The sequence below is a fragment of the Cavia porcellus genome, unplaced genomic scaffold, assembly GCF_034190915.1.
Source record: "Cavia porcellus strain 051 isolate PalLab524CR breed Dunkin Hartley unplaced genomic scaffold, mCavPor4.1 scaffold_17, whole genome shotgun sequence".
Classification (NCBI taxonomy): Eukaryota; Metazoa; Chordata; class Mammalia; order Rodentia; family Caviidae; genus Cavia; species Cavia porcellus.
In genome coordinates this window covers 29,951,642-29,979,381 of record NW_026947500.1, presented here as the reverse complement: position 1 = coordinate 29,979,381, position 27,740 = coordinate 29,951,642, and the positions used below count along the sequence as shown (strand labels likewise).

The 27,740-nt window shown below is 50.3% G+C and overlaps 1 protein-coding gene across 12 annotated transcripts in view; it reads left to right on the top strand.

The window, feature by feature from the left end:
- Positions 1-27,740, top strand: part of Kcnq1 (potassium voltage-gated channel subfamily Q member 1) — a 314,775-nt gene that overhangs the window by 249,837 nt on the left and 37,198 nt on the right. For 6 of the 12 annotated variants that reach the window (XM_063227107.1, XM_013150646.2, XM_063227105.1 and 3 more), the window contains 1 exon segment: positions 91-152. The exons of 2 other annotated variants lie outside the window; for them this stretch is intronic. In XM_063227107.1, coding sequence (XP_063083177.1) covers positions 91-152 — 62 coding nt within the window. 12 annotated transcript variants of the gene reach the window in all.

Here is a 27,740-nt window from a genome sequence, read left to right as displayed (position 1 = left end):
ACCTCCCCTGGCCATTCTGCACCCTAAGCCAGTCAGGGATCACCTCCTGTCCCAACACACCTCCCTGACATCAGTGCTTCACCCCCATAGAAAAGAGCAAGGACCGTGGCAGCAACACCATCGGTGCCCGCCTGAACCGGGTAGAAGACAAGGTAGGCTCGAGCATATGGCCCAGTGGGCCAGCGTGGTGAGCGTCCTCAGGGCCAACTCGGTGCCCCTGAGGGCAGCTTCCCACTCTCCTACTCTGTCTTGAGTGTGAACTGGGAATTTGGACAGGGCGACAGGCTGTGTGGTCCCCTCCCTCCCTCCATATATATTCACAGTGGCCCACACGTCCCTTCCCTAACGGGCTCAGCAACCTGGCTGGGTATCTCTCTCCCGTGGAAGGGGCCTGGCTGGGCTGGTTTCGAGTCCTCTGACAAGCAGTGCCTTTACTGGCAAGGTGCCTGCGAATCTCGCCCTGGAGTTCTTGAGGTCCACTGTTGCCCCTCAGGAAACCAGGCGCCTTTCTACTGGCTTTCACCTGGCTAACCCAGCCGCATGGTCCTGCCTCTGCCCTGACTGGAGGGACTGAGACCTTGAGGCTGGTCACACTGGGCCTTCATCATGACCCACTCTCTCCTGCCACCCCTTATGCCTGCTTTTGTGTTCCAAGAGCCTTCTGGCTGCACTCTGAGTGACGGGTGATGGCAGAAGCCTGGTATTTGGCTTCCTGTAGGCCCAGCTGTCTGGAGTCTTTGCTTTGTGCAGGCCAGGGCTCAGGGGACTCAGCCTGGCTGGGACTGATTCATGGGAAGGGACATCTTCTGCGTATCTTGAACCCGACTGTACTGGGGAGGGGTCAGCTCAGGATGGGATGGTGGGTTGCCCTGGCCCCACCCTGTCAGGCCACCTTCAGCTCCTACCAGAGAGTCTTAATTAGGGTTACAGGTGTCCAGATGGGGTACAGCACCTCGGGCAGCTCCCCTGTGGCCTGGCTGCCCTCTGCTCCCAAATGCCAGGGCCTAAATGGACTGACTACAGGGACACCCCACTGCCTGCCAAGCTTGCCCATTATCACCAGCCTCTCAGCCCAGAACCTATGCACAGGGTGGCCCAGGAGCCACAGGAGTTTCTGGACCTAGGGAGGCCCTTTTTCAGGCTAGGCCCAACCCACTGCTGCCCTTTGAAGTCTGTGGTTTGAGGCGGGCTTTTATCTTGCTGGGCAGCTCGTCTGTCTACATGGATTTTATCTGAAGTTACTGAGTGGCTAAAAATAGAGGAATTTCAGTTGGGCAGGGAACTCTGCCTGCCGTGCTGGGTTGCCCAGCAACACCCAGCCCTGGCTCACTTCCAGTCTCTATAGTGGGGCAGGTGGGCCTGGCTAGGCCCACGCAGGAGTGACTCTCTATTTCTGCCCTGCCCAACCCGGTCCTGGGTGAAACCTCCCCCCTCCAGCTGTACAAGCTGCCCTCAGCCTGTGGTGGCCATGGTTCCCTAGGACAGTAAATGAAATCAAGCAAAGAGAGGACAGGCTGGGCTCCAGGTGCCTGGGACCCTGATTTTGGGCCTGGCCTCCTAGGCAGTGTGTCCCCACACCTGGACCTCACTGGAGGACCTGAGCAGGCCTGAGCTGGGTGCCACCATGGCCTTTGCCAGGCAGGTGACCCAGCAGGAGTTGGTGGGACCAGAGGCCCAGGAGTCATCAGCTCACAAGGTCAGGTCCAGCCACCTGTGAGCCTGGTCTCTGCCCTCTGAGAGTAAGGGTGACCTTGGCTTTTCCTCTTTGCACGTGGACCCAGTGACTCGAGGCTGGCACAGCAGAGTAGCAAGGTCTGCCCTGTGCTGAACGCAGGCTGGGCACGTCTAGACAGCAAAGGAAGCTGTGCAAGAGCTGCAGCATGATCCCCAGCCCCCACCCAGCCTCCTAACTCAGCCCATGTGTGTCCCTGGTCAAGACAGCTACGCCGTCCAGCACGGGCTGAGATGTGTGAACCTACCCAACCCGAGAAGCTCTGTGATCCCCACCCACCACTATTCCCTGATCACCCACAGTATCCTGCCAGGTGTAGTTCTAACGCCCTCCCTGACTTCCTAGGCTTTTCTTATGGCTCTCCACACTGGCCCATGCATCACTGACCCCATCCCTAAAGCTGAGACGAGAAGCCTGGTGTTCCCTGAGGAATGGCAATAGGTGGCAGGCAGTATCTCCTAAAAAGCTGCTCCTCTTCTCAGGCTTTTGTGGTGACCATTGTGGCCTACAGGTGTGTAAGGCCAGGGTCAGTGTGGTGGGTAAAAGTGGGTCGATTGCTAGCCTCAGGTTACAGAATTACATCCCTGTGTTTCATCAGCTCTGACACACAAATGCCCATGTTTTCAAGAGTGCTTGGTCCTCACAGGCAAAGGCATGGAGGCAAAACTGGGACTGTAGAACAAAGCCCCCAGCCTCAGCACCGCCAGGCTCTGGGCCAGGGTTGCCAGGATGCTGGGATATTCTGCAGTAGGGGGCTTCACGGGCACTGCTTTCCTGCCCCCACCCTGTCTGACTTGGACCCAAGCTGTTCATCAAGGGGCCAATGGAGATGCGCTGACCCGAGTGGCGGCAGCTCCTGGCAGCACTGCCTCCACCCATGGCAGCCTGCCCAGCCCCTCTTCTGCCAGTGACTGCTTCCCCCATAGGGACAGACCCTGGGAAAGGGCTTTTCTGGGCCCAAAGGACACAGTGGCGTGGCCTGGGCCTCACATTATCGCAGTTATCAATGTAGCCATCGGGACCATAAACAACCCAAGCGCAATCCTGCTGACCTCAGGAAGTAGGGGACAGGAAATCCCTCAGAGACTGGCGGGCCCACAGCAGAGCCAGTGCCCGCCTGGCCAGCCAGCCCCAGCCAGAGTCCCTGGACCTTCCCCACCCAACCCTCCCTTCACTTCCCATCCACCAGGCTGGCCATGGGGTGAGACAGTCGAGGCTGCAGTCCCCAGATCCTAAAGTGAGTCCTGTCCCAGGCTGGATCATCCAGCTGCTGAACCAGGACCCAAAGAGAGTGGAGCAGGAGCCTTTGAGCTCACAACCAGCTACCCCCCACTTTCAGGATGGGATCATTTGGAAGGTCAGAGGAACCTCAAATGTCCCACTTGCCAGGAGTTACCTGAAGAAGCCCATGGAATTTGTTTAGGATTGCCTCAGTTTCCCTCCACCCTTGTGCCTGGGCCAGGGACCCACTCTGCAGAGAAGGGCTCCAAGGACTCCCTTGCAAAAACTCCAGGGTTGTGTGAAACTTTTGCTCACCAGTGGGCTGTCTCTGCTCTGATTCAGAGGGTCTTCTCTTTATCTTGCAAAATGCCCCATCCCTGGGGCACTGACCACCTCTGCACCTGACCTGGCCACAGGCAAAGCTTTATGTTCCCATCCAAACCGCTGGACTCAAGAACCTCCTCAAATCTCAGACCTGCTCCCAGCTGCCCTCCCTGCATCATTGTCAAGTGAGAGGCTTGAACCGTTGATGTGCTCATGTTTAAAAATCCACAAGCTGCTTCCTACTCTCTCAGCTTTCAACTTACCTTCTTTATTTGCCCAAATAAATTACTTCTCGCAGATGAGATAATTAAAACCAGAGAAGTTTCTTGGTCACCTGAGTGCACACAGCTAGTGAGGCCAGCAGCTGGACTCCAAAACCGTAGAAGAGGGTAGGAGAGCTGAGGTGGAGAGGAATGACAGGAATAAGAAAGTGTTTCATAGACATAAGGGCTCCTTTGAGAAGAGGCTGGGGTCAACACTGAGGGTCAAGGCTAGGAGAGTGTAGGCAGCAAGGTCCAGGGGCCGTGGTGTTCAGGGGAAGGGGCTTTGGGACAGGCGCAGGTTGCCTGTCATCCTGCAGCAGGATTTCTAAAAGCACTTACACATCCCCCCTACAGGGCCTCCACTGGCTCTCTAAGGAGCCCACTAAGGAAGCCATGCCCACCTTCCTCTCAACCTGTATTCTCAGATTTTCCCAGGCCTGCCATGGTGTTTACGTTGGGCTATGTTTATTTTGCAGTCTAAGTTCAGGCTGCTGTGCTGATATGAGCAGCACAGAAGGCTGGGAGGTTTTCTTTCTTTTGTTGGCTTTTTTTTTTTTGCGGGAAATGAGCAGAACATGGGAGCGCTGGATTTCCCGGCCCCGGTTCAGAGAGCATTTATCGAAGAGCCACTCCCCACACCCATCCTCTACACCTAACCTTGGACTTTCCCGTCAGAAGCTGTCCACTGAGCCATGCACCCTATGTGAAGTCTGCCCTACACACTGCCGCTCTGCCACTCACCCTAGATACAGGCTCTGCACATCAGGTCTACAAACCAGACTGCAGGCCTTACCTACCCAGGCAGCTCTGCTGGGGTCCCCCCAAAACTGCCTCAGGGCCACTCATCCTTGCTTTTCCAGCCCTACGTCCTGCTGATTCAAAGCTTTTATCTTTTCTCGCTTGGATTGTTCATCACTGCAGACTCCAGGCCCTCACATTGTGTATTATTTCTTAAACACTGCTGAAGTCCATTTGTTGGTGTTTTGCTCAGAACTTTTACATCAATACATCTGTGTAAAATTCATGCGTAACACAGCTTCCTTCTCTTGCTCTGTCTTCATCCTTCATGTGAACCTCACACATGAAGAAGCATTTCTTCTTTTAGTACATATTGGGATATTTTGTGTAAGATTAGAATTTTTTTTCACTTGAATGTTCTGTGGAGTTTAGAGACAAAGCCATCTAGGTCTGCTCCTCTCTTTGTAAGGAGATTCTTGATTACTGATTCATTGATTCTAAGCGTTATTGGCTGTTTGAGTTTTCTGTTTCTTCATATGTCAGTTTTGAAAACAGATATATTTGAGGAATTTATTCATTTTAGCATTCAAATTTATTGGCATTTATTACTTTGATGTCTATAACATCAGTATTTTGTCCCCTGTTTATCCTCTATATTGATTATCTATGTCTTTACTGTTTTTCCTTAGTGATCAACAAAGCTTCTAGCTAATCATCAATTTAATAATATTTCCACCAACTTCTGCCTTTTTTGATCCTCTGTTATAGCTTTCATATTGTTTTATTCATTTCTCTTTTATTTTCTCCCTTCTATTTATTTGGCCTTAATTTATTGCTTTTTTCCAACTTCTCAAATTGGATAATTATTAATTTTCAGACTCTAGATTTCTAAGGTATTAAAGGCAATAGCATCTTAGCTATTTATAACACTTAAGGCTATAAATTTTTCCTTTAAATATCACTCAAACTGCATCCCACATATTTTAATAAAATAGCATTTAGTTTTAATTTTCATTCAGTTACATCATTTTCTAATCTCCACTATGACCTCTTGTCTGCCCCAGGAGTTATTTTGCTGTGTGGTTTTTGTCACTGTTATTACTGTGGTAGAACTTTCTAATAATATTGCTCTGTTGTCAGAGAAAGGGGTCCGTATGATATCAATCCTTTGGAATGTTTTGAAATATGGCTTGTGATAAAATATAGGGTCCATTTTTATTCTGTGCTTGAAAAGAATGTGTATGCTGAAGTTGTCGGGTGTGCGGTTGTGTTTATATCCACTAGAACAAGCTTGTTAATTGTTTTGTTCCAATCTTCTATATCCTCTTCGGAATGTCTTTATCTACTTGATCTATCATTACTGAGAAATCGTAGGGTAAATTTCTGTTTAACTTTCTAAGAAAGTTCTTAACTGTTTTCCAAAGGGATTTTTGTTTTCCCACCAGTGATGTATAAAGGTTCCACTTTCTCCTCCGCCTTGCAATGACATGGTATAGTTAATCTTTTTTTAATTTAGCCCGGTTAGTGAGTATGTAATGGTATCTCATTGTGCTTTTGATTTGCATTTCCCTAATGACTAATGATGTTGAGCAACTTTTCATGTGCTTATTAGCCATTCATAGACTTCTTTGGTGAAATGTTTATTCAACTCTCCTGCCCATTTTCTAATTAAGTAGTCTGTTCTATTATTGAGTTGCAAGAGTTTTTTTTAATATATTCTGGATACAAGTCCTTTATCAGATGTATGACTTGCAAAGAGTTTCTTCTCTTCCATGGCTGTCTTTTCATTTTATGAATTGTGTCTTTTAAATCACAAAACTTTTTAATTTTAATGAAGTCCCATTTGTCTTTCCTTGCATAGATCATGCTTTTAATGTTCTAAGACCTCGTTGCTGCAACCAAGGTCATAAACATTTTCTCCTATTTTTTTCTTCTTCTAGAAATTGTAGAGAATTACGTCTTACATGTACATCTATGTTTATTCTCAGATAATTTGGGGGGCTAAATATTGAAGTAAAGTCTAAGATGTTTTTTGTTTTTGCTTTTGTACTTACGAATACCTAGTTGCCCAGCACCACTTGTCAAAAACATTTTTTCCTTCATCAAATTGTCATGACATCTTTATCAAAAATCAGATGCCCAAAACTGCATGGGTTTCTTTGTGGATTCACAATTGTGTGTATTAGTCTGTATATGCCTAATCTTAAACCTACTGTTGTGATTATTGTAACTTTACAGTGAGTTTTGCAATCAAATAGTAAAAATCTCCTATTTTGTTCTTTTTTCAAATTGTTCTTTCCCATTGTAGGATCTATGAATTTTCATATAAATTTTAGAATCAACTTGTCAACTTTAAATGAAGAAAAGAGCCTGCCAGGGTTTGATAGGCTTTATAGTGATAGATCCATTTCAGAAAAACCAGAGTGTTGGTAAAATTGAGTCTTGTAATCTAGGAACATAGTAAATTCTTCCACGAATTTGATCTACTTTAATTTCTTTCAGCGACGTTCTGTGATTTTCAATGTATAAATTTCGCATTTCTTTTGTTAACATCTTTAGATACAAATGTTTTTATTGATGCATGACATTTTCTTAATTTTACTTTTGAGTTGTCCATACTAGTATATTAAAATATAATTGGCTTTTATATTAATCTTATAAACTGTAAATTCATTCTTATTAACTTTAGTAGTTTTGTTATTGTTGATTTCTTAGGATTTCTACATATTGGCTCATGTTATATGAGAATAAAGATGGTTTTACTTCTTCCCTTTAGTCTGAATACCATTAATGTCTTCCCTTCCTTCCCTCATTCCTTCCTTTCACTCTCCTGTCCTCCCTCTTTCTTGTTTTCTATCTCTATCTTTCCCACATCCCCACTTTCCCCTAATTTGCAGTAGTTTAAACTTCTAGTACTGTACACCTAGAAGCCAGAGCACAGCTGGTAGGGGAAAGCATTACTTGTCTCCCTCCAGCGTGATGTTAGGTTTTTAATAGATGTTTTTCACCAGACTGATATTTCCTTCTATCCCTAGTTATTAAGAGTGTTTATAATAAACGCTGTTTTTAAGTGCTCTTTCTGAGTCTATCAAGATGGTCACATAGTGCCTCCCCCCCATTCAATTGACATGGTGTAATATAGTAACTGATTTTTGGATCTTAAACCAGCTTCACACTTCTGAGATAAATCCCACCTTGTTATGGTACATGATCCTTTGTATCTGTTGCTAGATTCACTTTGCTAATATTTTGTTAAGAATGTTTGTGTTTACATAGATTCAGAAAGAATTTTTGTCTATAGTTTTCTTGGGATTTTTAAAAATTTTGACTTTGATACCAAATTCTTAAAGCCTCTTTTTAAAAATCCTGAAGCCGTATGTTCCAGAGGTGTTCACTGCAAATATTACACAGCTGCATTTTAATGGTCATGTGATACATTTATACTTAATGTTGTTTTTGGATTTGGGTAGAACCTAGCAGTGTACTTTGTGTTTTCCACTTGTATTAAATTTGCTAATGTTTCTTTTATCCTCTTTCATCCCTCTTGTTGGGTTGATCATTTCTCACTCCATGCTTTCTGTCTATTGGTCTTGAAGTTGTATATTCTATCAACATTCACATAGGGGTTAACCTAGAGCATTTCATGGGTATGCGCCAGAGTGGCAAATGCCATGGTTACCTATATCTGTAATGAAACAAGGACCATAGGGCTCTTTAACTATGGTCACTCTCCTCCTGACATAATAGGGTTTGTTGTTTTGTTAACTATTGACTGGTAGTGTGTGGTATCATCGGTGTTTGTTTAACTTTTCTCATCAGTTACTTATCATTTTTTGTTTAAGCTTTGCTATTTATCACTCATTTTTCACCTAAAACTTTACATCTAACATCATTTTTTTCTTTCCTGGTGGAAGCATTCATCAGAATTTCCTTCAGTAAAGAGAAGTCTTTCAAATTTTATTTGCAAATGTTCATTGTATTGTTGTTCTTTAAGCATATTTCTACCAAGGCTAGGCGTGGTGCTACACACCAATCCCAGCACTCCAGGGAGCCGAAGCAGGAAGTTGTAAGTTCAAGCTTAGCCTGGGCAACTTAGCAAGACCCTCTTTCAAAATAAAAAGTAGATAGACCCTGAGGATATAAATCACTGCAAAGACCCTGGGTCCAATCCTCAGTATGACAAAAAAAAAATAAAGCCCACCTGTTAGCAAATCTAGGCCACTGTCAACAAAATTGAATTATCCTTTGCTTTTATTGTTACTATTGAGAAAAAGACAAAAGATGAATTTTGCCCTTTGGATTTCTTCTTCAACTTGTCTTCTGTTTTTGTTTTCCTTTTTTTTTTTTTTTTTTTTGGAGACAGGGTCTCACTATGTAGTTCACACTGGCCTTGAACTCACTATGTAGCCTCAGCTGGCCTTGAACCCTCAGCAGCCTCCCAAGTGCTAAAATTACAGGCACGTGCCTATATCATGCCCAGCCATCATTTCTACATTTTTAAGGGGCTGAGTCTTTGTTCACTCTACTTGGGTTACCTTAATCTGTGGTTTGGTGTCTTACATCAATTCTGTTACTTTTGTCTGGAATTTTGCTTCATTATCACTCCTTTCTTCTGTAATTTTCAACAGATGTGTGGTAAACCATCTCACTCTGTCTCATCTGTTTTTCTTTTTATATCACTATGTCTCCCTGCACCATATTCTGGAAAACCGTCTAATCCATCTTTCAGTTTACTAACTGTTTCTTCAACTGTGTCTAATTTGCTGTTGAACACATTCAGTGAATTTTAGATTTCAATTGTTTTTATTTATAGTTGTGTTTAGTATACTTATTACCCAATCATTTTGATCATAGCTTACCCTTCTATATTCAAACTGCTTAAAAATGTAAAGTGTTTTCAATGTGGTTATTTTATGTTTGGTTTCTCTCGATTCCTACATCTAATGTCTTTCTGTACTTGTGTTCCAGTTAGTTTTATAGTATTTCTTTCTGCTGATTCTCACTCATAGTGTTGAATTTTCCTTGCTTTTTAAAGTGGTAATCTCATGCATTTTAAAAATATATCTGTGGAAACTGCTGAGGCCTGATGTGATGCTATGTTACACACATGGGTGAATTTCCAGTCAGAACTTAGTTCTAGGCTCATAGTTTTCTAGCCCATTCTAAGTAGTATGGATTCAAGCTTCCAAGCTGAGCATGAACCAGCTTATGGATATGACTTCCCAGGGAAAAAATCGGTCATTTTCCTTTTAGCATTAGTCAGCTTCTCATTGCTGAAACAAAATACCTGATTTATACAACTTAAGGGAGGAAAGGTTATTTTTGGCTCACAGTTTGAGAGGGGTCAGTTCGTGGTTGGCTGGTTCTAAGGCAGAAAGATCGTGGTGGAAGGGTACGGCAGAGGAAAGTGCCTTATTCACTGCAGGCAGGAAGCAGAGAGCAGGGGACAAGCCAAAGAGAAAGGGACCGAGGAACAAATAGACCTTCCAAAGTCACACTGCCGGGGACCTGTTTCCTCCGGGTAGGCCCGTCTAGTAGCCCATTCCTCTGCGAGCTCATCAGCAGATTAATCCATTGACAAGTTTAGCACCCCTGTGTCCTCCTAATCTCCTTTCCAAAATCTTAACTCTAAACACATGAAACTTCTGGGGGACATTTTTTACTCACCTCAGAACAAGCAGTAAGGCAGATTTCTTTACAATTTCCTTGGGAATGGGTTATTTCTTGTTGACTTACACTGAAAGCAGACTAGGTCCTGAGTCTCATTATCTGAATTTCTGGTTAGCTCATTGGTTCTAGCCATAGATAGATAGATAGATAGATAGATAGATAGATAGATAGATGATAAATTTTCCAATAGCCCCTTGAAGAAAAAAGAAGCATGTGAAATTGAATTTGTAAAAATACATTTTATAATCCAGTGGATCCAAAATACTATCATGTCTATGTATTATCAGAATGAAAACTTATTAAAATTGGTGCCTTTTTTTCCCCATTGATCTTCAAAAGCCAGTAGAGTTTTCTACTTACAGAACATCTTGATTTGGATGCTAAGTTTTCTTGAAAATTACTTGTTCTGTATTTAGATTTCATAAAACATTCAGTTGAAAAAGGAGATTCTTATACCTAAGTGATTCCAAACATATGTAAAAGATCTTCAGTAACTCAATGGAAGATCTGTATTTAAGTTTATTCAAATCAAATCATTAAGATTCAGTTCCTCAGTCTCAGTAGCCACAATCTGAGGTCTCTGTAGCCACACAGGGCTGGTGGCTAGGCTGTGGGATGGTGCAGACATCCTTGTGGGCGGGGAGGTGAGTACGCCCACATCTGGCCCCAGTCAGGCTGGGAAATGCCAGTGGACACCAGCAGGAAGCAAGGAGTGCAGGTGAGGTGCGGCTGGGTAGCAGAGGGCATCTTGTGTGGTCCTGACCCCTTCCCCTCCCCAACAGTGACACATAACTTGGAGACCCCTCCTGAATCTCCCTGAATCCCCCTTCCCTGAGATTTCAGAGCCTATGACCCAGACCCCCTCTGAGGTCCCAGAGGGCTACCAGCTTCAAATTCTGGCTCTTCAGGACCAGGTCAGTCCTCCTGGGGCCTTGGCCTTCCTGGTGGTAGATGATGCCCCAACGGTGCATTTCCAAGCTGACTTATCTAACTGCACCCGCAGCTGCTTCAGATAGTTCACTCCCAGCAGAACTGGTTGCATCAGAAAATCAGGCAGCCTGGAGCACCAACAGCCCTGCCCCAGGCATAGTCCCCACTACTCCCAACTTGCCTCTGCCACAACCCCACCCCCTGCCGCCCCCAATACTTCTCCCCTTGCTCCCGAGCTGCTCTTGAATGACATAGCCGTAAATAGGCGAAGGCGTGGGGCTCCGGCTGATCAAAGGGCTCCCTTTAGAAGCCCTCATTAGTTTGCTATTCTGGGAACTGGTTATTTTAAGGTTAGTGTATTTTTTCTTTCCTGAGGAGCCGTCTTAGTGCATGGTGGAGTCCCGAGGTGCCGGTCCTTCAGTCAAACCACACAAGCCCTGTTTTGTCTAGAGTTTCACAGATAAACCTATCATGAAAGCGATGTTTGACGCTGCGCCCCACCACCCATTTCTGGGTGGGTGGGGGTAAGAGGAATGTGCCAGGGAGTCCCTGTTCCCAGCTAGAACCCCAGAACCTTGTAAGCAGGGTACAGCCCACTTGTGAAGGAGGCCAGTGCCCTTATGCCCAGCTTCCCATGGATCTGGGAAACCAGCACAGCACCCCTCATTTTCTTGGCTACCTCCAAACCCCAACCTCAGGCTGCCTCAAGGCTTCACGAGAGAACTTTCAGAACATGCCCCAGCTTTAGCCTCGATCCCACAGGGAAGGTGCCAGCCACCAGCACCAGGAAATGCACACAGAGGTCATACCTTACAGAAGTGACAGCAGCTGGCTGGACGGTGGAGGAAAGGACCTTTGTGTATCTACAAGATTCCTGTAGTAACCTTGCTTCTAGATTGGACCCATGTGCTCCTGGTCCCACATCCCAGGGAAAGGTACCAGGGTTAGGGGATGTGTACAAAGACATTGTTAGTTTGTAGCCTAGAGTACCTGGAAGCCACTTGGTTATGAGGATTTCACCTGATCCGGGTGCCCTGAGGTTCCATCTCCTGGCACTAGAAAGGAGAATAGGGTGGTACCCTGCCCCTCAAAATCCAGCCTGCAGGCTGTCCACCTGCCCAGCCTGCCCATAGACCAGGCAACCCAGCCAGCTGCATTCCCCACCCCTCTCCAGCTCTGTGTTAGGCTGTGGTTTCATGGCAATTTTGGTATCTTGGCCAGTAGCACGTAAGGGCCATTCCTCCACAGTACCTTCAAGAGGAGTCTGGGAAACACCCCACCCAACCAGGCGTTTCCCAGCCACCCTACAGAAAGGGCTAGGAATCTTCAGTGTCATGGGTGTGATAAGGACATTTGTCTCCAACAGACACCTCCTGGCTGGACCTGAGTGGCTCAGAGACTGCAGTCATGACTGGGACTGAGGCCTGCTCAGCTAGGGACTTGGTGGCCTTTACTGTCAACCCCAACAGCCCTGCATTGGTGACTCTCACCCTCGCTGGGCCGGTTCCCCTTCCTTTGAAGGCTGGGGGGTATTTGGCTCAGTATCTGTGCATTAGAGGAGGAAGGAGAGAAGTGAATGTCCTCTCAGCACCATTTTCTCTGGTCTGGTCTGCTCTCCCAGGGCCAGCTCACCATCCCCTCAAGGCCTGGGGTCTGCCACCAGAGGAAGGAACAGCTACTCCAATGAGCACTTGTTCTCTGATGATTAAGTCAAACCCTTTTCACCTCCCCTGTGGGAACAGATGGGCACTCTAATCACATCCTCATTTTACAGACCCTTGGAGCCACCATCCTTCCCTGCAGTTCTGCCTGGGGAGTCAGAGTCAGGCCCGGCCCAGGTGTGCTCAGATTCTGTATATCAGCTTTCTAAAAGATGTATGAGGTCATACACACATGCAGGCAGGCACGCACTCGCTGGGCTGTAGGCCTCAGGTCCCACGGAAAGAGCCCTATCTATTACGATAATAGATAGGAGTTAAGGTCCAGTTATAGAAAAGCCAAGTCACAACAGAGCCCGCAGGAGAGTCATTTCTTGCAAAACAGTAGATGAGGTACAGATGATAAGGGCCAGTCAGCATGTGGCCACAGGGCTCTGAGCTCTCCTGCCTGCCTGCTGTCTCCAGGAGGCTCCTCAGGCTCATTCTTGCACCCCCAGGTGTCTATGATGTCAGAGAGCCTGAAACCATTCCCACATGGCCCTGTACACAGGACCTGGGGGAGGTCACATTCCTGACTTCAGGCTTTCTGCCCTGCCATCAGTTGAAGATGACCCTCAGGCCCTCCAGAGAGATAGCCACCTCTGGCCATCACTAGGTTGGAATGCAGCCTGTCCTCTCTTCTCCTGCTTGCTGGGCTTGCCCTCAGTGTCCTTGCCTCAGTGGCACAGGTGTTGGCGCAACCACTGGTTCCATGGCAGAGGACAGAGATCTGTTAGAAGGGGACAGTCCCATCCCTTGGTGCCTTCATCCAGCCCACTCCTTTCTGTTGGAATCTGGACAGGTCTATCTTGTAGAATAATCCACTGGTCCATCCTCAGGCACCCCTCAGACCCCAAGCCCTATTCAACATCACCATGGCCCTACCCTGGCTTTATCCAGGCCTGCCCTTTCCACACCCACTGTCCATGTGAGCACACATAGACACTGACATATGCATGGACCCTGGGGCTTCTCAGTCCCCTGCCCATGTCATGCCAGTTAAAACCTGGACTTTCCCCCTTGCACCTTTGGAACTGTGGCTAGGCTCAAGGCCTACTCTTTATACTCCATGGCCGTGAAACTGGGACAGGTCTCTGAAGCTCTCAGTGCTGCAATTGCCTCCTAGTTTATGGAAGGCACAATGCTGGAGTAATTGTGCCCATTATAGTTAGAGGATTCATACCTTGCTTTCAACCAGGCCAGAGGGCCATCATGTACAAAGGCCCTGTGGTGAATTCCAGAGCCAGAAGATCAGAATGGCTGACCACAAAGCTCAGAGAGTAGGCTCAAGGATGGGCCAACCAATTGGCATGGGAGTCCGGCTCTGCCCCCACCTTGTGAGATGGGTCTGGGCACACCTCCCAACCTGAGCCTCAGTTTCCCTAGCAGATAATTGGCTTTCTTCCTTTCTTATCCTTGACAGCCCCTGAGAACTATTCTTTCCCTCTACACTCCTCTTTCTTGGAGTATTTCTTTTCCAGTCCGTGGGGGGACATTCCCCCCAAACTCTCCCAAGTGACTCTATTTATAGGTCTCAAATACTGGCCAGAGAGGAAATTTACATTTTTTGAAAATTTAGCTCAAGCCCATGTCAACTTCTGTGGGTGCGCCTGCTTCTGAGAGGCAGGGTGGGGGTAGCCAGCAGCACACAGAGGTGCATGTGTCCCGGCAGCGCTGTATGAAGGCCCCAGCTTCCAGGAGGATAATGCAGAGCTAAAATCAGCACAGCCATCCAGGGGGCCAGCTGGGCACCCTCCACAGGGCCTGGGCGTGAGGGTGGCACAAGTCTTGTCTGTGTGGCCGACCTCAGAAAAACATGTATTTTGGTCAAAATGGGTTCCTTTTTAAACTTGTCACCCTGCGGGTCAGGGCACAGCCTGCCCCCAGCCAGCTCTGCATATTAAGCAGCGGCTTGGTCACCACCAAAAATAGATGTCCCAACCCAGAACTGTCCCTCCCTCCCCAGGAGGGGACCAGCCTAGACAGAGCAGCCAGTCCTGGCCCTGGCTGTGCAGGCTCCGGAAACCATGCCCTGTGAAGGCAGGGCAGATAGGGCAGGGTGGAGGGCACAGGGGACATGTGCCAGCAGGTTCTGGGGCTGCCCCTTCAGGTCTGCAGAGCCCTACAGAGACAGCACGGGGGCCCAGGGATACCTGGGGCCCAAGCTCATGGTGGGACCGGGGTCTTTGGTCTTGAAGTTAGAGCAAAGACTGCTGCCATCTCAGCTGGGCAACAGGTGGCTGTCAGCAGGTCCCCTCCACACATACACTGCGAGGCCACAAGCAGCAAGTGGCAGGCCAGAATCTGCAGGTGTGGGGCTCTGCCCTGCCCCAGACCTGGTATCCCCAAAATGGCTGACGCTGCATCTGCAGCCGCGCGAGCGCACCAAGTTGTGCTCGGAGATCCTGTTTATTTTGCAGAGCGCGCAGCTTTCGTTGCCTGGGTTCCGAGTGCTCCAGAGGCAGATGGAAATTTTTGTGGATTAAACACGGGGCTGAGGCGCGCTGGGCTGTTTGGGTTGGCAGTGAGCTGCCTCCCCGCCCCGTTCCTCATCCGCTTCTTCCCGCCCTTGCCCGGCCCATCCATTCATGCCTGGCTCGGGTCCCCTCCTCCACTTCTCTGCCTGCCCACAGCCTTCTCACCCCCCTCATTCCCGGACCTTGAGGGGACAGCTGTGCTGGTCCAGAGCTGGAAAGCTGCAGCCCCTCCCCAGGTCTAGAAGGGCTCAGGAGACAGAGAAGCTACTCCTCTGGGGTACTACTCAAGCCTGAGGCCCTCTGACTTCTAGATCTTTCTCTGTGAGACAGCAGCCAGCCTGCGGACCAGCACAGCAGAGAATGGGGCATGCGTGCGGCCCAACACCCAGAAAAGGCCTTGACTACAGGCCCTTTCATAGTGGCTGCCACTCTCTGGAAGCCAAAAGGCACCGGGCTGGCAGAGGGCACGGCCTCCTGCTCAGAGGAAATCCTCACCACCCAGGTAGATCTGGGCCTTCGAGAGGAGACTGAAGGGTGTCCAGATCTGCCAGAAACTATGGGACCAAGGGACCAAGTCCTACAGGTGTCCTAGGGAAAAGCCTTCCAGGAGGAGGGCACAGCAAGTGCAAAGGTCTTGAGGTGGCATGCTGCCTGGCACATGTGAGCCACAGCAGGAAGGCAGAGTGGCCAGAGCCATGGGTGGAGGAGAAGCTGAGGAGCTGAGGGCAGAGCAGATAGATCAAATCAGGCAGAATGCCCTGGGGGCCACTGAAGACTTGGAGGCTGTGCTGGAAGTGGGGGTCTCAGAGCCAGGGAGAGCTGTGCCTGATTCCCATTTTTAACAGTGTCACTCTGGCACATGAGGGTCTGTGGAAGGGGGTGAGTATGATCATGGGGATGTGTGGGGCCTCCCTGCTCCTGTTTACCACCCCTGGGGCATCCCCCTGTTCCCTGCTGGCTGGAGCCACAGATCAGGCCATCCGTATGGGCAGTGAGGCAGGTGAACAGTTCTCTCCTGCCTGTCAGGGACGCTGTGTTCAACAGGAAGTCACTCAACCAGACCGCAGAAACCAAGCAGGATTTCGGAGGAAGGTGTGAGGGGCTGGCCTTCTAAGGGACTTGTGTCACCTGGCCTCTCTCGACCGGGCACATGTGAGTGGGATGGGCCCATGGCTGCAAGAGGGGCTCAGCCTAGGGTGCACTGAGCAAGCACACAGGGTCTTGGTTCCAGAGTGTGACAATCCCATTTGCTAAGAGGGGCTTCATCAGTAAGCAGGTGGAGGTGAACCATCAGGTCATAGGCAAGTGTTTTCTCTAGGACCCATGAGCATCCTCAAAAATGAGGTGCATGCCTATAATACCAACTACTCTGGAGGCCGATGCAGGAGGATCACAAGTTTAACCCCAGCCCAGACAACTTAACAAGACAACAACAAAATAAAACGAAAGGAGCTGTGGGTGTATCTCAGTGACAGAGGGCTTGTTAGGCCACCTGAGGCCCTGGGTTCCATCGCCAGTATGGGAGGCAGGTAGGACATCTGTGACCTGCTAGAAGGAGCAGAAATCACAGAGCAGGAAGTACAGAATCAGAGAAAGGAAGCAGCACACAGCATGGGTACAGTCAGCAGTCATTCATTCATCTTCTGTCCATTGGCACCAGTTCCATGCCAGGCCTGCCACTGTGAGTGGGACAGGCTGGCCCTGCCCTTGGAACACACAGTGCAGCAGCAGAGAAGGAGATGCCCATAATAACCGGTAATTACACATTTCCTGGTGCAAAGGAGGAGAAAGTACCAGCAGGCAGGGTGTCCCCGGTCAGTGGGGTCAGAATCCTGGAGCCAGCTAGAGAGAGCTAGGAGGCGGGCAGCACAGGGAGGAAATATCTTACAAGCGGCCCATGCAAAGGTCCCGGGGCACAAGGGCTGCTTCCCTCTGAGGGTATGAGAATGTGGGCTGGCCAGCTAGGGGTCCAGGAGCAGGGAAGCCCTGACTTCTGTGAGAGGGTAATGAGAGGGAGGGAGAGGGATCCCTCAGGGCAGTGAGGAGCCACTCTAGGGTTAGAGATGTTGTAGGCCCTTGGACCAATGAGACAGCCCAAGGGAGAACGGTTCTGAAGTAAACACCCAGAAGAGGTGCTGGGCTGGGAGGGGGCACGGTGGGATGATTGATTCCCTCGTGGGCTGTGAGGTGGGCAGCTGGGTTCCTAGAAGCTACAGACCAGACAGGAGTGAATGGGAAGTAGATGGGGTTAGCAAGAAAGAGGAGAATCGGGGTACATGGGGACCAGGTCTCACCAACTCCCAAGAGGGAAGACATGGCTAGCAGCCATAGGGTATGAGGGTCAGCCCGCCTCAGGCCAGAACATCCCACCCAGGAGCCCAGAAAACAGGGGCTCACGGGTGCCCAACAGTGTCCCCTGGGCTTACCAGGCTCTGTGGGGCACATCAAGGGGCATCCTAGGTAGGAAGACCCTCGACATAGCGGCACCTGGAGGACAGCATCAGGTGGGTGAGGAGAGTCACATATCCATGTCACTGTGTTGGACAGAGGAAGGGTCCCAAGACAAGGGTTGGGGCCACCATGGTCCACAAACAGTGGACCCCCGCACTTCTAGTCAGGGCAGACAACAGTGTAGCTGGTCCTCTGGGGACAAGATGGCCCTAGTGGGGGTGAGGGACTCTCACTCATTGCTAAGGGACTGAAACTGGCTGCTGAGTCAGGACCCAAACTACCGCTCAGGAAGGTCCCTTCCCACCCTGGTGAGCACTACCGGTCAGCAATGAGACCTGCCACTATCTCCCCTGTCCTGGCCGCCATTATCACCTGGCCTGCGGTGCTGGGGTGAGTCACTGTGCCACTCCTCCCTGTGTGCAGTCCTTCCTCTGGTCAGTGGAGATTAAGTAGCGTGATGCCTTTGGGCAGAAGGCCTTCACTACCGGACTGAAGCACAGTGGGGGCTCACAAGGCAGGTCCAGCCACTTCTGGGTCTACCGTAGGGGCTCTCAGGGGGACCGGCTTCTCTGTCCTACTCATTATTTCCCGTTTTCTAAATTTGAAGCTCTGGACCCAAAGCACCCTGGCCACCATAACCTGATGGTCCTCAAGTACAGCACCAAGTAACTGAACAAGAGAGAAAGGAACGGGACTCCACAGGCACTGGGTGGCCACTGGCCCCCTGCCCAGCTGGAGCAGCTCCCTATGCCATACTCCTAGGGATCATGGGGTTTGACCATGGTCCCCAGAATCTTGCCTGATTCTCCTGGTTTCAGGCTTTCATTTGTCACATTCATTTACACCCAGCACTCCCAGCCCCAGCACCCACCAAATCTTCTCTGCTCTCTCTGCAAAGAATCTTTCTCTGCTCCATAGAGAGGCACATCTTTTCCCCCTGGCCCTGGCCTCTCTACAAGTCTATCTCCTGAGATCTCCAGGAACTGGAATAGGCTCTTCCCAAGGGAGGGGACCAAGGAGGTGTGACTGCCATCCATGACAGGTTTGGGGACAAAGATATCCCAGGTGAGGTCAGTGTGAGGCAAGCACTGTCTGTCACCCAGCTCCAGCCTTGGGTCACATGAGGACTTTTTGTGGTTTTCCACATCTTGACATTGTTCTTTTTTTCCCCCCGATAGTTCTTAGGTGACACTTTCCCGATGCCTCTTCACCTCTCTCAACTTCATGTTTAGGCCTGCATTGACCTGACCCCAGAACCAGCACCACAAAACAGCTGGTTTATGGCTTAGGGTGTGCTTTCCTAGCATGCATTAAAATGCAGGCCTAAGTGCTAAACCACAAAGGCTCCTCAGGGCCGCACCTGATATTCTGTCACCTGTCAGACACACCACTGCTTGGGTTCCTGCCCGGGTGATGCTGCCCAAGGTGCCATAGTCCTGCGAGAGATTCCCAGCCAGCCAGGCTATGGGCTGCATCAGGCCTCAGCACTCCTCAGTCACCCCACACTGTGATAGTAACCTGGTGGGAACCTCCCCTTGGGTTCCCTTAGGGCCTTCCCAGTTCCTGTCAGGCTTCAGACTCTGTACCCCAGCAAAGGCGAGACCAGGCAAGGCCTCCAGCCCCCAGCCAGCCTCTAGACAAGCCTGTCTGGCTTACTAATATGTGTGTCCCCTAAATAGCCTATGTCTGGGTTTCTCCCAGTCAGGCACTCAAGACTGTGTGCCCCCACCCAGGAGCAGAACCCCAAGATAATGGGCCCATGGAAGGGAGGAAGTCGAGGCCAGAAGGCCCTGTGGTTCCCCTGGAAGCCTAGACCGTGGCTGCGCTTCCCCTTCTGGGTTTCCTGAGGCCTGTCCTCACCCCCACACAAGCTCCCCTTACTGAGCTATCCCAGCCTGCACCACCTGACAGATGTGACGGTGACAAAACGATGGGGCAGGGAAACGTTGGCCCCTCAGTGCCAATAAAGGCAGCCTTTATCCCACTGTAAATGGTTTCTGTGTCGAGTGAGATGGTGCCTATCCCAGGCCTAAACCCCCAAGGGCCAGAGAGGCGAAATCGGATCCGTGGGGAGAGATTTTACAGCACAGGGGTTGGTGGCAAGTGGTGGCAGAACGTCCCCACGGGGCCACAATGGGGCATTGTTCACAGCCTCACCTGGGCCGTCTCCAGCAACCCAGCAGGGATTTACGAGGGCTCAGCCGCAGCCCCGAGCAGCCACTGTGGGCAGACTCGGGAGGGGCACACAGGGTGTAGGAGGGCTATGAGGACGAGGACACCACTGGGGGCCTGGGACACTGGCCCCAGCCCCCTACTTGCCCGGCAACAGCCAGCCCAGCACAGGCCGAAACAGGTCGGCAGACTATAGCAGGTCACAGTGTTAATGAGCTCTCTCTTCTGCCATTTGCACTGTGCCCAGGAGGGTTGGGGGACAAGTAGCTGGGCCAGCACACTGCAGGTCACCTTCATCAGCAAAGTCCCGACCAGACCCTCTGGCTTCCCTGCAGCATTCCACATAAACAAAGCCTTCCTGGGCCTGCACCCTTAAAATCTAGAGATGAGGGATCCTGCCTACGGGATCCAACCAACCCTGTGTGCTTTGAGAACTGTGCCTTCCCTGGGCAGGGACACCTGGCCTTCAGCCTTCAGTCAGCCCTGCTCCCCTTCTTCCACAGCCTGATGCCCTCCCCACATCCCCATCTCTCCACTCTAGCCACCTCTGTGGACCCTTTCACACATGTGGGCCCATGCCTGTGCTGTGCCCTCCTTCCAGGGCCCTTCCTCACCCTACCGTGTGACTAAGTGTCCCAGCCTGAGAACCCAGCAGATCCTCCCAGGCATAGGGGGCCCCCTCCCCTCTGAGGATCTGGGGCCCCTCCTTGCCAGCCTGTACATGAGGTGCTCAGGGTTGTGGATGGCCCACATATATGGTAGGCAGACGCAGCCTTACTGGGACTCTCTCCAAAGATGTCCATGGAACGGCCCTGAATGACACTGAAACTGAGTTCAGGTCCCACCTCCAGTGCACCCAGAAAAACCTCTTCCCATCCTCAGGGTCCCCACCTGCAATTGGGGCCGGTAACTCGAGATCCCCTCCATCTGCACCCCACTTCCCATCAACCTCTTTACAGGTCAGAGTCAGGGGGTTACAGAGGGTCCTTAGTGCCACCTGTGGGGCACTGGCCTGCCCACAACGTGGCTCCACCCTGAGCCATCTGAGTTGTGCCCACAAAAGCCTCTTTTGGGGGCTTGACCACACAGGCCCATTCACCAGGTCACCTTCAAAACAGCTAGGGAGGGGTGCATGGCCAGCATTGGTCTTCTTTAGACTAATTCATCAGTAATGGCAAAATTAAGCTGAGTTCTCTGAAGAAGAAAAAAAAATGTCCATTCTGTTTCCTCATTATCATAATTGCAAACAGAACAAATCTCTCTTGATTTCATGTAAACAACAGCTTGAAATGGTTTATAATCCTTGCAGGTATCAAATTAAGTTCCTACTTATGGTCTGGAAATTAATTACCCTTGCAGTGAGACAAATGTGAAAACTGTGTATTTTTGACAAGAAAATGAAGCAGCTATTGGGGAAATGTAACTTAATCGTCGCACAGAAAATTGTTTATAAATTGATGGCATTGTTTGAACTCTCGCCTCTGTGGCTCAGGACTGGGTTGATTTCCATGTGCATGTTCATCTAACTTGGGGCAGGGGAGGGGACCAAAGCAGCCAGGAACAGGACAGGAAAAAGGACACTGGAAGGAGAGACTGCCCCTGTGCAAGAGCAGCAAGAACGCTTGCCTGGCAAGTGAAACCTAAATAGACACCTGGGTGAAGGCAGAAAGTAGCTCAGGTGGCTAAAAAACGGGGTCCAGAGGGGAGAGCAGCGCAAAGGCCCTGGGGCAGGTGTGAGTCTGGAGAGAAAAAAGAAACCAGTGTGCATCAAAGTGAGCTGGGGGACTGTGTAAGAGAAGAACCCTCAGGCAGGTAGGCGTCCACCAGGAAGGCAGTGGTTCTCCATCCTGGGTAGCTTGTCTGTGGTGTGTGGTGTGTTTGTACAGGTGTGTGTGCACTGTATCTGAAACTACTGCAGAGCATATTCTAGTGGCCTCACATGGCAGTACTTAGGGTGCTGAGTCTGAGCTGTTTGGGGCTATGCCGTGATCTCCCATGGTTCTGAGTCTTAGTTAAAAACATGCAGGACACCTTGTCTGTCATATACAGAGTAGAAGTGAGCCCTGTCATTGGAGGTGGCCAGGCAGAGGCCAGGACCCTTAGCAGAGGACTGTGGTGTAGAGTTTATCTCCCATGCCCACACTCTGAGTTTCAAGGCCCCCATGTGTGATTGCCATTGCTGTGACCACCAGCATAAACCTACTTTGAAGATGGAGAAGCAGGGTTCAGATAGGCCAGGATGGCTGCCCAAGGGTGAGTACCAACTGCTCCCAGCCCAAGTGACACAATCCGCTGGGCCATTCCCAGGAGCCTTGTTGTGTGAAACTTGGGCGCTCTGTCGTTCTCGGCTGCTTCCACCACTTGGCCACCCATCTGTGTACAGCACCCCTTGGGGATCCCTTCCCTTTAGGGAAAAAGTCCTGGGAGGAAAGAATACAGGGGAAGGCCATATCCCTTGCCTGCCCAGTATCCTCAGGATCTGTGGGCATGAGCCCTCTCAGCAGAAGCCAACATCCTGGAGGACACTTCATGGAACACCAGGGACTTAGGGGGCTGGCTGGGACATGTCAGTCTGTGACATGTGGGGACTGCCTGGTGCCAGAAGATGAGTCTCACTACTCCTTCCTCTACCCCCAGCCACCTGCAGGTCTGGAAGTCATTCCATCCCTAACTGTCTGTGTGATCTTTGGTAGGTCCTGGGTATCTCCCGTGAGCCTCTCTTCTCCTATCTGTGTAATAGGATGATTAAAAAACCCTACTCCCCCATTGAGAGAAGAGCATCCAGCAGATGCTGCTTGTTCTGCTGTAGGACCTGCTGCCGAGGGAGGAGTCCTCTGCTCTTACTTCTAACAGGGGATTCCACTGGCATTAAGGCTGCCCATGACTAGGGACCCAAGAGACCAGCTGAGCTAGAACCCTAAGCCTGAGCTGCATGGACTCTTCCAGTTTTAATCTACTGGGAGGAGGGCAGTAGGAGGTTAGACCCAGCTCCTGGCTCTGGCTATGGCCTGTCTGTCCCCACTAAGCAGAGCTGGGAAACCTTGTCGATATCACCATCACCCCAAGAGTCTGTTATGGAAGCCAGACCCTGAGCCTAGAAGGTACCATTCTTGGGCACAAATAGCTGTCTTATGAAGCCACCTGAGATGTGCTTGTTAGACCTTCTGGATACACCGGCATGATAGCCCTCTGTGGACTAAGTACTCTCTCATTAAGTTCTCCTCTTTGGGCTGGTAGCTCTTGCAGCACAGAGCCTTGAGTATCCCTGAGATGCTGGCCAAACCCCAAGGCATGTTGGCAACCACCCTGCAGATACATGTCCCTGGGCCTCTGTAGGCTGTATTCACTGGGCACAGAGGTTCTGGCTCCTCTGCCATGGCTACATCAGTGGCTATGGATCCAGGAAGCCAGCCTACAGGATAAGCTCATCTGCTTGGGACTGAAAAGATGGAGCAATGGCTGGCTTTTCAGTCCTGTCATTTTGCATCTCAGGAACAGGGAGCCGAGCCACTACCTCCTCCAAGCCACACCATGGCACATTAAATGGTCAATGTCCCGGGAACAGCAAGGCCTGAGAAGCCCCAGTCCTGCAGCCCCTTTGGCATGGACTCGGCAGGCCAGACCAACTGTGTATGTATTCCCAGGCCAGGCTAGGCCAGGAAGGTGGCTGGACATTGCCCTGGGTCCCCTGTACCCCTTCTCCCAGTGCCTCCACCTGTCACCTGAATCAACCTGGAACAGGAGACAGATGGGAGAGTAACAGTCAAGCACAACTTGTGCTGAGGGCCACACGGGCCACCAATTGTCCAAGTGGCATCCTGGCAGAGCTAGGGGCTGCCCCCACTAGGCACACCCAGGACCCAACTTTAGCTTTGCTGGAGGATTCTGGAACTCTCCAGAGTCCTGGGCCCCATGATTCCCTCAGCCTAGGCATAAACACTGCAATATGGAATTGGCAAGGGCTTCCTGAGGAGCCAAATCAACCGGCCAAACACCACCTGAGGCAGACCTGGCCTAGAAGTCTCAGAGGTGGGTTTGGGGAGAAGAGCTGAGTGTGTGGGGTTCTACAAAGACCTCATGGTCTGTAGAAGAGTTTTTTCTGGGCCGCTCGTACTCCATTCTTTGGAGAATACTCCTGTGTCCCCAGGAACTTTGAGGTATCCCTATTGTATGTCTGGAGTAGAAGCAGTCACCCAGCCTAACCCCTGTGGGCCCTGTCAGTCCAGAGGGGATGAGCCCCAGAAAAGCCTGCTGGAACAAGGAGACACAAGTCTGGGCCTGTGCCTTCCACAGGGCTTCTTCTGGCCCCCTTCCTGCCACCTGCCCCAGCCTGCCCTCTCAGCCTGCCCCCTGAGTGCCCAGGGCTGCTGCCTGCCCAGACTTGCCTGGAACTCCCAGGCCTGCCTCTCTCTTGTCCTCTCCCTGGCTCCCCGCTCTTCTTCCTGCATCTTCCCTCTTCCCTTATCCCAGCTCAGCCTGCCATCCCCCAACTGCTGTCCCTTTGGACTGCAGGATTTGCGCTCACACACATGACGTGCTCAGGACACCTACTCTAACCACCAGCTGGGCTGCTAGGATCACCTGCCCCATCACCCAGCTCAACCTACTCAGCTGAGGCTAAAGCCAGCAGGCAAGAGGGTCCTAGGGAGTCAAAGCCCAAGCAACGACGCCCTATCAGGAGGAGTACGTATGCACTCATACTGATGAGACCTAGAGCTTCCTGTAGCCTACATCATTCAGCTCTCTATGTGGCCAGTAAAAAGACACTTAAGGAAGCAACAATGTTCCTAGGGACAAGAATGACCACAAGTCATGTGAGCCGAGTGCCTCCCTCTATCAGCCCAGCAAGTACCCCCTCTATATCCAACAAATGCAGGTCATTCCAATGTCATTTTACAAGAGAGAAACTGAGGCATGAGCATGTTTATACCTGTGTACTTATCACCTGTGGAATTCTGCAAGTGAGATGCTACCTTAACTTTTTCCTGAGACAGTCTATGTCATTATCATGGTGCCTGGTTTGTAATGCTGACTCTATGTCAGATGTGTTATATTGTGGTCTAGATAGAGCCAGGTAGCCCCAGGGACAAATCCCAGCTGTGTAACTATGGCTTCTCATACACAAGATGCGGCCAGTAATAGTGTCTATTTTATGGGAGCACTGTGTCCAATGGCTCCAGAGGCTTAGCACAGGGTGATGGCTTCCTGTTGGCCTTGGTCCCCTGGATTTAAGGAGCCTCTTGAGTATAACAGTGATGGATCCTGCTGTGCTACAGGGAAGGCCCCTTGATTACTTGTTTCCCCCAGATACAACCTAGCTACTCATCTCTGTGGCTCTGTTCTCAGGGGCTCAGATGGAATGGGACTTTGAGATTAGGCGGAGAGCTGGAAGGAAGGGCTTTTGTCTCTGAAAGAGACGGGTGAGTTCACAGGCTCTTAGGGACCCCTCATCAAGCCCTCCTCCAGCTCCAGCTCTATGGGGGCGGGGAATTAAAGGCTTTAAGAAGAAGGCTGCCCCAGAAAAAGACCAGGAGGAGACTACAGCCCCAGTGACAAGAGACTACTTTTAGCGTATAGAGATCCAGATCTATGAGGAAAGCACCAGCGCAGCAGTAGAAAAGCAAGCAACTTAGACAGTTCACAAAAACTGTGAAAAGATACCTCATCCTCTAAGACATGATGGGCTAACCGGCCTGGGGGCCTAATTCAGCCTAACACCTGTTTTTCTAAATAAAGTGTTATTGGAACAGAACCATGGCCACTCACAGACATATCCTTTCCAGCTGTGCTCATATTATACCATACAGCGGCAAAGTTAGGCCTAGACAGTCCCCAACTTACAGTGACTCAACTTTATAAAGATGGGACAATAATGTACATGCAGTAGAAACACCACTTCAGATTTTGAAACTTAGTCTTGCTGGACTAGGGCCACACGGTTCTCCTTCAAGATGCCAGGCAGCCCAGTAAGCACAGCTTACAGCAGCCCCAGCCCTGAGGGCGAGTGGCTAAAGCTCTGTAGCATGTTGTGTTCTGTGGGCCAGGAGCATCTATGGATATTCCACTCGCATGTCCAGCATGTGAGAAGTGATCAGGACTGAGCCCCACTAGAAGCAGAGGAGCATCTGTGGTTGGATAGAGATCACGTAACCTGCAAAGCCTGAAATAGTTACTCTCTGGCTCTTCCAGAAAAAAAATTTTGTAGACTTGGTCTAAGAATTTTGATGAAACGAAGCCAGAACATGGGATGTCTGAGCGTTTCACCGTGCTGGCGAAGCAGGCAAGATGGGACAGTAGGCATCTTCACCGTTCCCAGAAGTGATCTAACAAAATGTGTCCAGGACAACAAGATCATCTTTCCCCTGACCCTGTGATCCCTCTTTTAGGGCTCTGTCCCTAGAGAACAAAGAGGAGCTGAGGCAGAGCTGCATACACACGAGTTAGTCACAGTCTCGTTTATACTAGAGAGAAGTTGGAAACAGCCCGGAAGTTCAGATACAAGACAGTTAGTTCTTGTCATGCACATCGGGGACAGTTACACAGTTCTCAAACATCCTTCAGTGACATCGGGAGGTGCCCAGTGGCCAGGGCACAAGGAGATAGCACAGTCCCAGGCTAGGTTGCACAAAGCATCACCTTGTAGAAGGCATAGCAAGACCTGAGTGCTGGCTGGCTGGAGGATGGATTTAGACGTGGATTTCTAAATTAGACTTTTCTGAATTTCCAACGTCCCTTTTATAGTGGGAAAAGAATAGACAATGAATGATGGGGAGAGAAGGGGGAGGGCATGAGGGGGATGCTTTGTGTGCTCCTGCTGAGGGGCTCTGACCCTTCTGGCCTCATCTCCACTTGAGCCAGTCTCTGCCTCTCCCAGCTACCAGGGCCACAGAAGGCATCACACATAGAGACAGCCTTGTAGGGAAGAGTGATAACCCCCTGTGCAAGTGACCCATACTGGGCAGGTGACCTGGAGCCCACCTGTCCCTAACTCTGTTGGGTCATGTGACTGTATACCTGGTGGCCTGTCTCATCTGCCCACTAGATTTCTAGGCCACTCAGAGCCATCAGAATCACTGGGCTTTCTCTGTGGGGACTGTGGGCCCAACTAGGGTGTGCACAAACCTTGGATCAGTGGATATCACCCAGAGCTAAAGCTCCACGACCTGCTCAACCTCTGTTCACAGCTCCCTGCAACTCAAAATATCCCGAGCTGTCCTGATTCTCCAAAGCTGCACTGTTTCAGGTCTCTGCCCAAAACTCAGGTAGCTTTTGGGGGGTTTGCCTCATCAGGCCACATCCAACCTACCTTCCCACTCACTTCTGTGCCCAACCTGTGTTCCAGCCCACCACTGAGAAGTCTCTACTCCTCTGGACTCTGACCGGCTACCATGCAGAGATGAGTGGGAGGGCTGGGGCCATGGCCTGTCGGGCATGACGAGGGGGTGTCGGAGCCAAGCAGAGTCCCAGACTCTACAGGACCTGTGTAACTGCCTCGATGGCCCTGCTGTCGCGGCACAGGGAGAGTGAGGGGAGTCTGGGCTCCTCCAGAAGGCGCCGAGGCTTCCTTGTCACAAAATGAAGTAAATGGGACAATTGTGGGGGGAGCAGTTTTTAAATTGCCGCTTTAGCCCATTTGGAAGTCTGCTAATTATTCTCTTGAGGAAAGAAATGCAGGTTCATTATTATAATGAGCTTTGGGCAAAATATTTCATCGAGTTTGACAAGCTGCAGCGACTCCTTAAAGAAAGTGGCCTCAGCTCTGAAAGGCCTCTCACCCTACTTAGAGCTAATTGGCCTGGGGTCTTCCACCCCTGTGCTGCTTGTGTGCTATTTTAATTCACTTATGAAAAGCCCCCACTTTGATGTCAGGGACCAGATAAGGATGGGAGGGGACGAGCAGCTAACAAGCGAGTCTGTGCCGCCGCCCGTAGTCGGTCAGCCGCGGGGCCTCCTTGGCCATCCCGCTCTGGGCCTGGGGCCAAGGCGATGTCATGAAGTAACTGTACAAACAGTCCTGCCTGAAAAAATATGCTTTTGTTTCACTAATAAATCTCTCCTTGGAACC